This window comes from Mesoplodon bidens (assembly GCF_964165515.1).
Source record: "Mesoplodon bidens genome assembly, chromosome: 11".
NCBI lineage: Eukaryota > Metazoa > Chordata > Mammalia > Artiodactyla > Ziphiidae > Mesoplodon > Mesoplodon bidens.
Genome location: NC_138167.1, coordinates 82,129,166 through 82,146,569, shown reverse-complemented (window position 1 = coordinate 82,146,569; position 17,404 = coordinate 82,129,166). Strand labels below are relative to the sequence as shown.

Sequence of the window (17,404 nt, the reverse complement as noted above, 5' to 3'; positions counted from 1 at the left end):
TTCAATTAACATGGTTTATTGATGGCGGTCCAATGTTTTGTTTTGAGACATGTCCAGAAAGTTCAGGTTCTTTCATAAAATATTAGGTCAGAGGGTGGGAGAGTTATCATTGCCCTGTGGCAAGACTCTAAATGTATGTTCTTGTCTGCCCAGTGTGACTGGGAACTCCTTCTGATACTTCTTCCCCAGAGGAGATTACTTCTGTCCAATAGGATAGAAAAGACAACATCAGCCACATGGAGGCTCCCCTTTTAGTGTGCTCCAGCAATGACACCACCCTGGGAACAGTGCCTGCAATTGATGCTTAGTTGGTTGAGTTCAGGGTAGTCCCCTGTCATTCTCCAGGATCCCACTGCTTCAGGATGCCTTTAACTCAGAAAGTGGGTTGTAGCTATGAGGAAGACCTTAGGAAAGGAGTTTCAAATTAAATTGTATTATTCAGAGCAGGAAAAGATGAGTGGAACAAAGGAGAGATTCCAGAAACAGGCCTCACTTTGGATGAGGATGTAATATAAGATGGAATTGGCATTCCACTTCAGTGGGAAGATAATGGATATTGTTAGTAAATGGTGGTGAAACATTTGGATATTCCTCTGAAAGAAAGTAGAATTTGACCCCTGTTTTGTACCATACATAGAAAGTCCAGATGTATTAAAGACTCAGATGTAAAAGAAAGCCAAAACTTTTAGGAAAAAAAAAAAAAAAACCTAAGTGATTACATGTGCAACCCAGGGTTGGGGAACACTTTCTAACCAAGATAGAACTCTTGGAAATAACAAGAAAAATAAGACATATTTGACTATATTTATGGCAACACATGTGTGACGAAAGGGACCATAACAAAGATAGTAGACAATTTAGGGATCTGGGAAAAGTAACACTGATGAGGGTAAATATACGTAACAAAAAGTCTTACAAATTGACAGTAACTAATAAAAAATGGGCACAGGATAATAATAGGCAGTTCACAGGAGAGCAAATTCAGGTAGCCAAAAAACATATGAAAAGATACTCAAATGCTGAATATCCACAGAAATGCACATTAAATCAGTAATATAATATCACTAGCAGAGTTGAAAAGATCTATAACTCCTATTGCTGGTGAGAATGTGGGGCAAAGACATTCCCTTTCATTGGTGGGAGAAATGTGAATTTTATTGGCTTTGAAATTTGGTAAAGCAATCTTAATTAAACTGAATATAATTTAAAATTAAAAGCAAATATACCTGACATAGAAATTCCTCTGCTAGTAATTTTTCCCATAGAGTAAGATTTTAGTAAATTAAAAAGTACATTTACCCAACACAGCTATCCCTTTATTAGCAATTTATCCCATAGATTAAAATCACCCCTAGTTCTACCCGTTGTTTCCATGTGTTCTACCTGCTGGGAACACAGTACCACATAAGGGTCACTGATTTAGAGTATATACTGGGCCCTGGAGGATGGTGCCTCACCCTCGCTGGGTATCATCTCAAAGCTGGCACCTCACTTGCCACTCATTTTGGCAACTGAGCTTGTATAAGGGTGTTTTTTTCTGTTGTTTTTGTGTGTCCACACCACACTGCTTGTGGGATCTTAGTTCCCCAACTTGGGGATTGAACCCAGGCCATGGCAGTGAAAGCGCTAAGTCCTAACCACTGGACCACCAGGGAATTCCCTGTATAAGCATGTTTATTGTTATTGTGGCATTCTTTTTTTTTTTTTTTTTTTTTTGGTACGTGGGCCTCTCACTGTTGTGGCCTCTCCCGTTGCGCGGAGCACAGGCTCCGGACGCGCAGGCTCAGCGGCCATGGCTTACGGGCCCAGCCGCCCCGCGGCACGCGGGATCCTCCCAGACCGGGGCACGAACCTGTGTCCCCTGCATCGGCAGGCAGACTCCCAACCACTGCGCCACCAGGAAGCCCGTGTGGCATTCTTGATGGTGGTAAAAAAGCTGGAGACAAAGAGGACAGGCAGTAACAGGAGGATGGCCAGTACTGCCAGATTGTAAAACATCAACCTTAAAACTGTGCAACAGGAAGAATCTGGAAATGGCTGAATAAATTATGATTGGTTCACACTAAATAATATTATGCAACCATTAGAAATGATGAATTAGAGGTATATTTGTAGACTTGGAGGGATTTTTCACAAGACGTGCTTGAAGGGGAGATGCATAGTTCAGAAAAGTGTGTATAAATTTCATTTTGTAAAATAACATTAACCCTCCATATATATATATATACACACACATTTATACACACACACACACACATAATTACATGAGCCTGGAGAAAACTACAGAGCTACTAGGTTGTTAACACGATTTGGGGATATGGTACGGTAGGGTGGGAGAGGGTGATGGTGGAGGGGAGGAATTAAAGCAGCATTAAAAAAATTCGTAAGTGTTCTGTAACAACAGTAATAATATTGTTAGATTGGTGGCCTGAAGCAATTAATGTGCCCACAAAGGACCAACCTCCATATATTAATTTGTCTTTTGGAATAATCTGAATGATGAATAGATTGATGCAATCTCAGCTCTGCTTTTCTGATTGTAATATTGCTCAGAACTGTGAGGCAGTATTGAAAGCTCAACTTAATTGTCCAGCTCTGGATCAAATTCAGGATCACATAAGATGAAGAGTAGTTAAGGAAGTAAGTGCCAATATTAATTGATTTCCTGGGATATGAGTGCTTGGTTTTAATTTTAAAGGAAACTATTTTATCAAGTACCCGTATCACTGTATATTTAATATGGTACATCTTTCTCCGTGTGGTTTTTCAAAGTCCTCCTAAGCCTGAATGTGATCTTTAGTGTCTTGTACACATGTAACATTCTGCCTATGTCTTTTACGGCACTTGTCAAAATTAGCTTTGTTTTATTTATTTGTATATTTATTTTATCCTCTCCACTAGTTTTCAAGTTACTTTAGATGAAGGACTCATCTGAAAATTGAATTTATCAATTTTATCTCCGGGTACACTTCTTTATGCATAATAAGCAATTTAACCATAATTATTAATAACAATAAAATTTGATGGCTTAAAACCTTCATGATTTGAATAGAGCATTTTTTAATGAATAAGGATGATAGTTTTCAACAAAAACCATTGTGCTTCTGTATTTCAGATCTTGATAAAGTGTGTTGTGGTTTTGCAAGGACTACCAAATATTCACTCAAAGAAACATATTGCGAGCTTTGAAAGTGTACAGCACATGATAGCTTGTTGTATCTTCTACATAACAAAGGTATTTATCTCATTCTTTGTCTAGTGTCATGAAACTTAGGAGCCCTAATGATTTAGCAAGTTAAGCTACTTGTAATCACAGTAATTAGAATACTTTGAAAAACAATACCTCCAAAGCATTTTAGATCAAAAGTAGCCTGAGCAGGCTAGTTGGTAAAGTCTGGAAGGGCCTATCTTAGGCCAGGGAGAGGGGGCTGCAAAGAGGACATTTTATGGGACCTCATTCATTTTAGAAACAAGAAAGAACAAGATACCAGAGGCAGAGAGGTAGGCTTATGTATCCTCACTGCTTGGCTCAAAGGCCAGCATTGTGTGTTTCTTCAAAGGCTTTGGTTGACTGAATCCAGTGAATCTCTTCAAAGAAGGGCCATATTTGCCTACCTATTTTATGTAGTCTTCCCAGAACCTTTCTGATTTGGCAGTGATCTGGAAGAATACTGCATGGATGGGCTGATATGATGGGACTTAAGTTTGCTTCTGTGGAGGTCTGGCAACAGAGAGGCCTCTACCCTCTACCTTAGCAAAAAGGTCATGATTTGCTGGCAATTCAGGCTCCTCGCCTGACCTCAGGAGCAGAAAATCATATTCCTTCCGTCACTCACTGGTTTGCCGCTGTTGGAGAGACATCTATGACCTGGTCTGTGTAGATGCTGAGGGAGTGTAAGCCTTTAGCAGGAAGAAAAATAACAACTCACTTAAGGGAACTCAGAACCCCAAGGGGGAAAGAGCAGGCCAGACACTAGAATAATTGTGTTATTTACCCTCACCATGTTGAAAAGGATCAGAGATGACTTAAGAAAAAGAAACCTTTCAAGCAATGCAATCAGAACAAATTTAATTTTTTTCTTCCGGTTTTACTGATATATAACTGGCATAGAGCACTGTGTAAGTTTAAGGTGTACAACATAATGACTTGATTTACATACATCATGAAGTGATTACCACAATAAATTTAGTGAACATGCATCATCTCCTATAGATACAAAATTAAAGAAATAGAAAAAAATTTTTTTCCTTGTGATGAGAACTCTTAGGATTTACTCTTAACAGCTTTCATATACAACAAATTTAATTTTTGATTAAAAAATTAAATAGGTAAAGATTATGATTATGATACTTCTTGAGTCACATCTGGAAGCTCAAGAAATACCCAACAATGTAGAATAGAATTATCTAGAGATAAATTCACAAGACAGATCCAGAAGTCATAACATGAAATGAAGGAGTCTGGAGGTAGAAAAGAAGTAAGTAGAGAAGTAATCATCTTTCTGAGTCCCAGGCAGGATTAATGTAAGAATACATGTGTAGACACATGTTGATGAAATTCCTGAAGTCCAAGGATAAGGACGAATCTTAAAGTTTTGAGGCCCAAAGAACAGATTATTTATTTGCAATGGAAAGAGAATCAATTAGCTTCAGGCTTTTTTTTTTTTATCAGCAACACTAACAGTTAAACTCCTGGAGCAACATTTATAGAATCCTCAGGGAAGAAGACTAAGGCCCCAAAATTAATAACCAGGAAAAGATATCATTCATTTGTCAGGGCAAAATAAACATTTTCAAAAGTGCAGGCATTTAAAAAGTATTCTGTCCATGTACTTATCTGAGGACAACACTTGGAGAACTACTCTATCAAATGACAGTTGGTTCAGAACAGAAATCCCAAGATAGGGAAAGACAAAAAGGAGAGGAATAATGGGAGCATCAAATCTTGCAATATATGTATTATTAAAGTTAAATAGATAATAATGATGTGATTAGGACTTTGTAATATAAATGCTAAGTAGGGACTTTTGAAATACAAGAGTCATCCTTGAAAGAAAAACTTAACAGTAACCTAGAACTAAAGCTTCTATCCTGTTTGGGGTTGAGGGAGACGTGAGCAGCTATAGATGCTTGGTGCATATGTGTTAAAAATACATATAGTATAAAAATACATGTTGTATTACATTATTTTTTAAAATTAATTAATTAATTTATTTTTGGCTGTGTCGGGTCTTTGTTGCTGTGCGCGGGCTTTCTCTAGTTGCGGCAAGCAGGGGCTACTCTTCGTTGTGGTGTGCGGGCCTCTCATTGCGGTGGCTTCTCTTGTTGCGGAGCACGGGCTCTAGGAACGTAGGCTTCACTAGTTGTGGCACGTGGGCTCAGATAGTTGTGGTCCATGGGCTCTAGAGCGCAGGCTCAGTAGTTGTGGCACATGGGCTTAGTTGCTCCACGGCATGTGAGATCTTCCCGAGCCACAGCTCGAACCCGTGTCCCCTGCATTTGCAGGTGGATTCTTAACCACTGTGCCACCAGGGAAGTCCCCACATATTGTATAACATTATTATTTTCTTTTGATGTAATATATATATTTAAAGATGACTCAGGAATATGTAGGCATGAGCTGATCTTTAAAGCACAGTAGGACTTCAAAATTGACAGGAAAGAAAAGCAAACAGAGGAATGACAGGGAGGAAAAAGGAACAGGAAAAAATGACAGGGACGAAAAATGGCTAATTCAGCCAAAGTAAGAAGAAGGAAAGTGAGATTGTACTTACGATGGAAGGAATAAAACCAAGTACATTAATTACTTCGCTAAGCATGAATGAACTCAGGAGACAGAGACTGTCAGATGGGCTGAAAAGGCAGATTCAAATGTGTATTATTTGAAGAAACACTTGTAAAACGAGATAACAAGCAATTTGAAAAATAAATAGACAAAGATATTGGGAAAATGCAAACAAAAATGAAGGAAGGGTAGCAATTTTCATATTTGAAAAAGCAGAATTCAGTGTCCAAAACATTAATCAGGACAAAGAGAGGCATTATGTAGTATCCTTCCAGTCGCTCCTGGATGGCATCTGGCACTTTCTGGTCTTAGGGCAGTCTCATTGTCAAGTATTAAAGATGAAGTCTGAATTAAAACAAAACTTGAATTTTTTACAACAGCAAATTAAAGGAGAAAAACAATTAGGTTATATGAAAAATGCTACAAAGGCATTTGATAACACTTAGCAACTTTTCCTAATAAAACTTCTAAATAGGTTAGGAAGGGAAGGAAGTTATTGCATAATGATAAAGACATTTACCAAAAATTTTTAGCAAATATCATACTAAATGGCAAATTTGTGAAGCTGTTTCCTTAAAATCAGGCACAGGAGATACTGACTTTTAATAATGTGATTCGTTATTTGTAGAGATCCTGTCTGATGAAATAGATAAGGGTATGAAATAATTTTATAATATTAGAAAAGCATAATTTGTTTGTAATTGTAGAGGTCTCAAAAACCCATGAGAATCTAGTAAAAGATTACTAGAATTAAAGAGAATTTATAAAGTGGTATAAGAATTTATAAGAAGTTATAAAGTTATGTAAGACACAAACTGGTAAGTTGGGTTTTGTTTATGTTTTTCTTATTGTTTTTATTTATTTTTATTTTTTTTTTTTATTTTTTTTTTTTTGCGGTCGGCGGGCCTCTCACTGTTGTGGCCTCTCCCCTTGCAGAGCACAGGCTCCGGATGCGCAGGCCCAGCAGCCATGGCTCACGGGCCTAGCCGCTCTGCGGCATGTGGGATCTTCCCAGACCGGGGCACGAACCCGTGTCCCCTGCATCGGCTGGCGGACTCTCAACCACTGCGCCACCAGGGAAGCCCTGTTTTTATTTTTAATATGAGTAGTAGCCAGTTAGAAATGGACAGGAGAAAATATACCACTTATAATACACACTATTTTAAACTTAACAAAATGTTAAAAACCTAAATAAAAGAAATGTGAAATCTTACTGAAGGACACAAAATAAGATCTGCACATATGGCAGGCCACACCAAGTTCCTGAATAGGAAGGCTTACTGTCATAGCTATATAAATCTTTCCTAAAATATTATTTCCATGCATTGCAGTTTTAATCACAATCCTAGTGAGGTTTCTTTGAAACTGATTAGTGCTACTTAGAAATTCTCAGTAGGTATTAAAATTTACCAAGGCCACTTCAATAAAAAATGGTCTTAACAGAGTAATGGGCAAATAGATCAGTGGAATAAAATAGAGACTCCAGGAAGAGCCAGCCCCGGGTCTACAGAAAGAACTTAATATAAGACAAAGGTGGCATTTATATTCATTGAGAAAATGATAATTTAAAAGGTGGTGATATAACCGACTCTTCATTTGAAAATAATGCCAGAGGGCTTCCCTGGTGGCGCAGTGGTTGGGAGTCCGCCTGCCGATGCAGGGGACACGGGTTCGTGCCCCGGTCCGGGAGGATCCCACATGCCATGGAGCAGCTGGGCCCGTGAGCCATGGCCGCTGAGCCTGCACGCCCGGAGCCTGTGCTCCGCAACGGGAGAGGCCACAACAGTGAGAGGCCCACGTACAGCAAAAAAATAAAAAATAAAAAATAACGCCAGAGCCCTACCTCATACCGTAAACAAAATGAAGTCCAGATGGATTTGAGGATATTTGGATTGCCTTGAAATCAGGGGAGACCTTTCTCAACAGGGCACAAAATTCAAAAGATACACACAAAAATAAGTAGATGACGTGATAATTTAAAAATACTTTTTTTAATGATAAGACACTATAGACAAAGCTTAAAGGCATTTATTTTTTAAAAATACAACAGTTGCAGGATTATTAACATTGATTGCCTCAGGCAGTAATCAATGAGAAAATAGGAAATAATTTCACGGTTTGGGAAAAGAAAGATCAGATTTATTTTTAATTATGGAGGATATGATTAAATATTTCAGTCACCTTAAAAAGTGGAACAGTGAACAAGTACCAGATGATGAATGGCCATCTAATAGGCCAGAGAGGAGCCATTCAAGGGTTTCAAACCTGGGAATGACCTAATGAGATTTGCATTTTAGAAAAAAGAAATTATTCTGATTGCACAACAGCTAATAATTAGAGGGGGATAAGATCCGAGGCAGGAGATGAGTTAGAAGGCGAGAGGTGATGAACTAAACTAGTATGGAAAAAGTGAGAGATAGAATTGAAAGGATTCCGGAGTTATTTATGAGATAGAATTGAATAGCGGGGGATCAAGGAGGGAGAGGGAAGAGTCCACAGTAATCCAGCTATCTGGGCAGCTGGGTGAGTACAATGCAATTTGTTGAACCCTGGGTGGGAAAGGGGGAAAAGATAATGAGTTTTGAATATATTGAATTTGGGGGCATACAAGATATCCAGAGAGGTGGACATTATATAATTGGACCTATAGGCTTGAAGTTCAGGAGAGGCCAAATATATGTAAAGACAACGGAGTCATTAGTATATGGACTCAACTGAGGCAACAGAGATAGATGGTATCACCCGGGGTCAATGTGTAGAGTAAGAAAAGAAGAGAATTGTCTAAGAATCTCAAGGGTGTTGTTAGTCCACGGGTCGCATCCGGCTTCCACTAGGCAAGGGGAAGAATTGGAAAGGTGATTAGTCCAAAGCTGTTTTATTATTCCTAACCCCTCCTCAACCTTAAGAATCTTTCTGGTGCTGTTAGTTTTGTCATTGTCACAAGGGGGTAACTGTTGAAAGCAGGGGTCCCACACAGTCCAAAGGACCCCTTTCCATTCCCACTGCTCAGTCACACACACACATCAATTAGTGTAATCCTGGGCTAAAAGGGCACCTTCCAAGGTTACTTTTCTTTAGAATATATTCATCTGCTTGGCCTCACCTCCCCCTTTTCCCCCGAACACTTCCATCAATGAGTATTTCCAGGACAAGGGTGTCATTTTCAAATAAGAGAATACCAGGTTACACTGTCTTTCCAGGGCACTGGGCAGCTGTTCACTTTCCATTTAAATAACTAACCGTGGCTGCTGCAGTGTTTCTTCCAGAACAAAGAAACTTTAATTCCAAGGTAGCTCATTGCTTGTAACTTGCCAATAGCAACTTCTCCTGCTAAAACCCAACTAAACAGCCAACCAACCAGCCAACCAAAAAACCAGTCCTGCTTACACAGGCACTCCGTATATGACCCTTAATGGGGACGAGTCAGGAGAGGGAAGGGATAAGGATGGAGGGGAGGAGAGGTGGCCCCTAGACCAGGGTCCCAGCAGCGGGATCTGGGCATGTGTGGGGTTAGCTTGGACAGGACATCTGCCTCTCCTCTCTCACAGGAGGAGGATGGTTATCCTTACGCATGGGTGTGTAGGTGGGTTTGGGGACAGCAGATACGCCAGTTCCCCTGCACTGCTCTCTGGAAAGGAAGCAAGGTCATTTGCAGAGAGTGGGGAGGTGGAGAGTAAGGGTGGGAAGAAGAGATGTGAGAAGATGTTTGTGTAACAGCCCTCATGGGAGACGGGAGAGAGTGCTGACCTAGAATAAGCAGGGTTTCCCACCAGCGTTTGGGGCCGCGTGGAGGCTGAGGTCCTCCACGAAATTCGCATGCCTCCTCTCTCAGCTGCCTGTGGTTTTTCTCCCATAGCAGTTTGCAGCTGGCTCTGTATTTCTTTTTTTTTTTTTTTTGCGGTACGCGGGCATCTCACTGTTGTGGCCTCTCCCGTTGCGGAGCACAGGCTCCAGACGCACAGGCTCAGCGGCCATGGCTCACGGGCCCAGCCGCTCCGCGGCATGTGGGATCTTCCCGGACCGGGGCACGAACCGGTGTCCCCTGCATCGGCAGGCGGACTCTCAACCACTGCGCCACCAGGGAAGCCCTTTTTTTTTTCTTTTGTGGCTCTGTATTTCTTGACCGCCACCCGTGACTCCAGCCCCTTTCCCCCGCCTGAGGAATCATTTTGAGATCCTCTGGACGTTATTGTAGAAATGACCCTGAATGTTCTGGACATTTTCTTTAAAGTATATTGAATTGGCTAAAAAAGTCAGTTTGGGTTTTCTGTGAGGTGTTAACGCAAAACCCCAAAGAACTTTTTGGCCAACACACTATATATTAATGTCAGGATTTGATGCTAGAGCTGGTTCTGTCCCAAATTGATACTCTGAGAATTGTCATTTCAGAAGTTTCCTCCAGCCTGACCAATAGACCCAGAAGCCTGACTACCCCTGAATCCCAGATTTGAGGCATTCATTTGATATAAACATATTTTTATAGAGATTTTCTCTTAGGACATGTAAAGCCCAATTAGTCAAACGGCCCTGTTTCTTTTCTCTGTTCTGTTTTAAAAATTGGTAATCTTTCCGGATGGTTCAATCTTTCTTCTTTAAGGAGCAGTATTTTTTTCTGAAAGCTGTCAGAATTCCAAATAAAGTACCACTTCTGAGACATGTCATCTTAAATATTTGATTATTTTCACCTTGTTAAAAAATTTATTATGCCAAACATCTGGCACATTTAAAAAATTTCTATTCACCATTTGGTATGTTAAGTAGAATTGGTTCTCTGTTCTTCTTTTGTTTGGAAAAATTCATTCTCATTTAAGTATTTTCCACTGGCATGTTAAAACAAGGAGAAAAGATTGCACAGTGCTGTATAAACCAAATATGTTGGAAAGCAAAGGTGAATGGGGAGCAAACGTTAGCTCACTTCTGTTTTCTAATAACAAAACTTGTTCCCTCTCATATCAGTTTTACAATGAGATTGGACAGTTTTGCCCAGCATTCAAAGCCCTGCTTGACCTAACCCCACCTACCTTGGCAAAATTTGTTTCACTGTTTTCCTTTCCACATTCCGTCCCACAGTCAACATTAGTTTAACACCATTGCCCTGGTCCTACAGATATATTTCCAGTTCTTAGCATCTGCATTAGGTAGGTCTTATGAGCTTCAAGCAGCCACTCACTGTTTTTCAGCCACCTTATATATTCTATCCCTGCCTGGGAAGTAATAGTTGTTACTTATCTTAAATACTAACCTATTTAGCTTAACAGAATACACCTACAGATAAATTCATACAAACTTATTTATACCCTGAGAGTATTGTCCTGGGGATTCACAGTGAATACGTCCCCTTTATGGGCTCTTTCACTAGAGCAGGGTCTATGCAAATCAGATTGCTGGCCAGGGAAGCTTTCCTGGAGTTAGTGCTAGAGCCCAGGTTTTAATGACCAAGTAAAGCTATATAAATCAGGTGGGAAAGCTGTTCTGGGAAAGACCTCAGCTGTAGGAAGGCATGAAGTCCTGATACCATGGTGAGTAGCAGGATTTATACTTGGCTTAATATTTTGTAAGCTTAAAGTGCAAGGAGATGAATAGTGGAAGATGACACTGGAGAGGTAGGTAAGGGCCAGGCTAGAGGAGGCCAGATAACAGTTCGTAACCAGGAACGTGGACGAGAGTGGCAGAGCGGGCCCCTTGTCGTGAGTCAGTGTGTGCTTCCCCTACGGCTCATGGAGAACCTGCCAAAACCAGCTGACCTCCAGCCTAGTTTACTGCCAGAATGTCTTGTAAATCATTTACTGCTATAAATGCCTCCAAGACATCATGAGGTCAGTAATTGTGCCATTTCACAAAGACAACTCAAGACAAGAAGTGGTGGTTATGTGACCTTTAAGAATGATTTTGTTTTAGCATGGATCTTTTAAGTGGAAATGTTTTTTCATAGTTAACTTACTATACCAAAAGAGGTATGGCTGTATGTCCCAGAGATACAGAGAATTCATTACTGATGAGACTCCTGGTTTTGTCCTTTATTTAAAATAGTGAAATCATGCAGTTTTAATTCTAGGGAAATATGATCTGGAGGTAAGCTTACAGTTTCCTTAACAGAAACAGGGGAGTTATATCCAAAACATGAGACTTTTGAATTTATGGAAGATGATACATGACTCTTGAAAATAGACTTGAGTTTCCAACAGATAATTAATAAATATTTTAAATTAGATTCTGCGTTCATGGAAGGAATATGACCTGGCAGTAATGATTATAACTTATGGAAAAAAGATGTTGGACATCACATCAGGGTGCAAATCTCTGTTTGGTGTTACTGACCAAGAAGAAATGCCAGAGGAGGTAATTGTTCTTTGTGTTTCATCTTTAAAGGTATATTTGGCTGAATTTTCTAAGAGGTCATGTAGTATTAGTGAACATGTTAGAAAATTGATCAGTTTTTAATTTGTTGTTTACATAAAAGAAAGCAAATATGTGAAGAGCTTTTTTTCCTTTTAATTATTATCAAGAAAATGAAAAGGTATCCGTGCTAGAATACTTAATAGCCCCCTGTCACACATACTGACGATCAGTTAGGTGTTGATAGAGAGCTTCCTACACCCAGTTGGACATTGGACTGAAAGCCCTCTACAGTCTCTCCCAGAATGAAGATTTTTATTATTCTGAGTGGGTCATTGAATGCAGTAAGTACATGTCAGAGCTTTTCACTCTGTTCAAAGTAGATTTCCTAAACTCCTTGTGACACCTAAAGTGTCTCCTTTATGAAGCTGGTAATGTTAGAGACAACTTTTTAATATCTGCCTCCCAAGCATGGGTCTTACTAGAATCTTATTTTATTGCCTTTTCTTGAAACTATGTGGTTAAATGATTTTGTAGATCAAATTTTGAAATAGTGCTTAGTTTATCAGGTTTCTGAGGTGCACTAGGAGCTACAATACTTGAAGCCCCTTCTGTGACTGGGGCCAGGGGAGAAACTATTACCCCAAGCCTGTTTCAGTTGGAGTAGCTCCATTTCTATCTCTATTATATGTTGCAAAAGCTTAACCCCCCCCCAAAGTTTCACTGGATGAATATTTTTAGCCATAATACTTTTGTTGGGGGGAGGGTTGTCTAGAGAAAGTTTTGATTAAGCTGAAAGCAACTTGAGCATTTTTTTTTTTTTCACCAAGTGTTGTCCACTCAAGAGTCCATCAGCCAGACCCTTTATGTCACCCAGGCCTTGACTCAGGGCTCTGTCCGTTCACATCATGGTAGGACAGGACCCCTTGCCCCTTTCCTTGGAGCCTCTGGTCCAGCAGAAGGTTGTGATACTTCTTTCAGACTAAGACTGTAGGGACTGAGAACCTAATACCTACTTTATGGGAGTTGAAATCATTATAACCATTCAGGGTCCCTTTAAGCCTAAAAGAGCTTGGGAGGCCTATTTTTTTGGAGGAGAGGAGACATTAACCAGTCCATTCTCAGGCTCAGACAGATGAAAGCATGGTGGGGAGCCTGAGCTCATACCCGCCAATTCTTAGTCCACTAATTACTGATCCTGTTATGTTCATTGAAAGACAGAGTAGCAAAAGCAATTAGCTTCCTTGTAAAGAAGCTCCCTCTGGGAAAAAGAAAGGAAAAAAGGAAAAAGGGATACATTTCTGAGAGCATTTTCTTTTGAGGATTTTTAGAGATATACGCTCAACTGCTCTCAGAATGGTGTGTGTATTGGGGGGAGCTGGTTAGGGGAGCAGAAGTTACTAGGAAAAAGGGAGAGGGAAGAGAAGAAATATTTTGGTTAACATCCATAAAACACTTAGTACTGTGTCTGGCATTTAGTTAGGCTACAATGGCTTATTATTAATTATTAGTTAATTATTAATACATTTTACCATGTAGATTCATAGTTTGGTCTACCAAGTGTGAAACATAATTTAAAGAATATTATTTGAAAATGACAATTCTTGAAACATGTTGAAGTACGTTCTGACATTTAACCAATGTTTCTAGGGTTCTTCCAAGAAGTCTTCCAAGACTAAGAAGCCACAGCAGATATTGTTACCTGAAAAAATAAATGAACAGCTGGGTTTATTGGAGACACACCTACTCAAACTGACAAAGCAATGTAGTCTTTTTTTTTTCTTTCTGTATACTTCTGTTTGCATTTTGCTGTTTAAAATAGAAAATATCTTGTTAAAAGGATTAGGATGAGATTAGCATTTGGTAAACCCTTTAAGGTTTATGCAGTGCTTTTACATTGTGTCATTAATCCTAACAATACTTTGTTAATAAGGGATTGCTAACCACTTTTTACAGATGTGGCTCATAAAGATTAAGTGATTTATTTAGCATTACATAGCTGACTTGGATTTGAGCCTAAATCTTCTCATTCTAAAGCAGGGTTTCTCAGCTTCAACACTATTGCCAATTTGGGCCAGATAATACTTTGCTGTGGGGGACTGTCCTAGGCATTGTGGATGTGGAGCGGCATCCCTGGCCTTTGTCCAGAGATGCATAGCACACCATTCTCCCTGCATTCTCCCCAGCTGTGACAACCAACTGCGAGGCAAATGTTGGCATATATTGTGGAAGGGGGACACAAAATTGAGAATCACTGCTCTAACGACAAAAATGTAACTGAGAAATAAAGCGATGGCATGACGGGTGTTATGTACGAGTGATTTGAACCATGGTTTACTCAAGTGAGACGGACTCAAGTGAGTCATTGTGCTGTATAGTAATTTAATAATAGGCCAATTGGAGTTTGAGAGATTGCAGTTTGGAAATCTGATTAAGATATTCATTTAGTTTCTGGTGATGACAGCTATTATCACATTTTTAAGAAGCAGGACTTCAAACATTGTAGAAGAACAAAAGAGTGCCTACATTTATCTCATTAGGAGGCTCCACTTTCAGCCCCTTGGTCTGTTGGGAAGTAACTGAACTTGTAGAGTTCTGTGACCCCACCTCACCTCTCTACTTTGTGCCTCAGTTATATCTGGGTGGTCTTACTGTTTCAGAATTCTCTGACTTGGATCTCTCACTTTATTTCAATACACTCCATGTCTGTTTCAGGCTGAATTTATGAAATGAACCCAATGCTGTGTTATTCACATAACCAGTAAACCTAGTTTTGGGAAAGCTGTAATTGTCTGGGTACATATAAAAATACATAATTTCTTAAAATGTAAAGTGTTCTGGAAATGTGAATTACTTATTTTCATATTATCAACACCCCCAAACACATTTTAACATTTTACTAGGAAGCACAATATAATGTTACTAGCTAAACAGTAGATTCAGTAACAAAACAATAATAAAAATAATAGTTTTGTACCGTGCTTTCTGTGTGCGAGGAACTATTTTAAGTGTTTCATGCATATGAAAACTTATATAACCCTTATATAACAACCATATGAAATAAGTACTGTTATTATCCCATTTTAAAGATAAGGAAATTGAGGCACAGAGAAGGTGAGTAACTTCCCATGTTCTCATAACTAAAAAATGTCAGGCTTAGGGACTTCCCTGGAGGTCCAGTGGTTAAGACTCCATGCTCCCAGTGGGTTTGACCCCTGGTTGGGGAACTAAGATCCCGCATCCTGCATGCCGTGCGGCCTAAAAAAAAGAAGCGTCAGACTTAGAATCTGAACCCAGGCATCCTGGCTCTAGGGGCTGTCCTGTTCATTATTCTATACTTTACTGTCTTTTAAAGATTTCTTATAAAAATGGAGTTCATATAATTGGTAGGTTTCTGAGCCTGTTGATACACAATAGCTGTTGAATAAGAAAGACTCATGCCTTGGAAACTCTTCCCCTATTTGGTGGTAGACTCCTTGGCCTTTAGGGGGAAAAAAAAAATGAAAGGAAAATAATTGAGATTATTGGATTTTTTAATCTCCAAAATATGATATAATTGATATTTTAAGGCACATAATTTAGAATGTATACTTGGGTATTTTCCTATTTTTCATTCCCAGCAAAGAATTTTCATTTTTGCTATTGATGTTAAACAGAACCAACAACTTAATTCCTTTTAACCTTAGATGTTACAACTGAACTCTCAGGAGCAGAGGATGCCATATTTCTTTACCCAATAGTTTTAAATTGGTCGGTCAAAGGTGCCGTGAAAGAAGGTAGGTGACCTAAACGTACATATGTTGTTCACTCACCTTACTGTTGAAGATGTTTTATTCTGTGGATTCTGTTGTTTTCTACTTAAAGGTTTCCCTTGTTCTAGGCAGAATATTTCAGGTTCTTACCCATTCAGAATAAGGCAGGCTCTTGATTGCCGAGTAATGAAAGAGACCAAAATAGGTACCTGATTTAAGTCTGGAAAGACGGAACCTTGATGGTGACTTACTTTGGCAGTACATAGTGTTATTATGAAGCTTACAAAAACTAGGGAATTGAAAAATGTGTTAGTGATCTTTAAGCTTAGCTATGAAGAAATAGCAGCATTATTGCTTATCTCACAGTGAAATATAATAAAAATTAGGATAACTAGTTATTCTGGCAATTATCAGCAATTTTTTCCCACCTAGTCATACGTTAGAGGCAACTTTTAGGAACTCTTACAACACCAAGCTGTTTGAAAAATAAATGAAATTTAGACCGTAAAGGAATATTTGATTTTAGAAAAACAATAGTTTCACCACATTTACTCCTATACATTTTTTAAAAGTGAGAAATTTAAAAAGTAGGTTAATAAACTCGTCTGTTACAACAAAATGACTAATAGCAATAGTAACCTTTCAATGACAATGACCAAGTGTATTGGTGATTATATATGAACCTTCTTGTTTTCACAGTTATGAAATTTAAACAGAGACCTAGATTCCTGGAATTCTTTACACAAGTTATGCAAAAATGTATGAATGATGAAAAATTTCAACTTATGGTGGAGATAACAAATCCTGTCTATGACTTCTTGAAAAGGTATTTGTAATATCTGTTTTATTAGCATTAACAACTTTAAAAAATGAGTAAAATTGTTCCTTAAAGATATATAAAGTGGACGAAAAAGAGAGTGGGGTATATGCAGTTAAAACAGCCATCTGGGAGGTAGTGAGTATTTATGTCTGTGTAAATAAATAAATAAAAATATTCGTACAGCTGAACTAAGGAATAATAGAACATGTTTATATTTATAGCAGGAAATAAATTAGGCCTTTTGCTATTGAGTCAGGTTGGATGATAGCATCTCTAGGCTATCAACATCTCTCGCACGGACTTTTGGGTCCACTTATTTATTTATCTAATTAATTTTTTCGTCCAGTTTTATTGAGGTATAACTGACATACAGCACTGTATAAGTTTTAAGGTATACAGCATAATGATTTGATTTACATATATCATGAAATGATTACCACAGTGGGCTTAGTGAACATTTATCATCTCATATAAATGCAACGTTAAAGAAGTGGAAAAAATTTTTTTCTTCCTTATGATGAGAATTCTTAAGATTTACTCTCTTAACAAGTTTTATTTATAACATACAGCAGTGTTAATTATCTTTATCTTGTTGTACATTACATCCCTAGTTCTTATTTATCTTATAACTGGAAGTTTGTGCCTTTTAATTATTTTCAGTAATTCCCTCTCCCCCCACCCCCTCCCTTTGATGTAGTCCCATTTGTTTAC

General features: G+C 38.8%; 1 protein-coding gene across 1 annotated transcript in view; it reads left to right on the top strand.

Moving 5' to 3' along the window:
- The window catches only part of CFAP54 (cilia and flagella associated protein 54), a gene marked incomplete at its 5' end in the record, with an annotated part of 331,419 nt that overhangs the window by 113,377 nt on the left and 200,638 nt on the right, over window positions 1–17,404 (top strand). Inside the window, 5 exon segments of the mRNA XM_081249749.1 lie at window positions 3,116–3,235; window positions 11,996–12,124; window positions 13,772–13,886; window positions 15,808–15,897; window positions 16,573–16,699. Coding sequence (XP_081105875.1) covers window positions 3,116–3,235; window positions 11,996–12,124; window positions 13,772–13,886; window positions 15,808–15,897; window positions 16,573–16,699 — 581 coding nt within the window.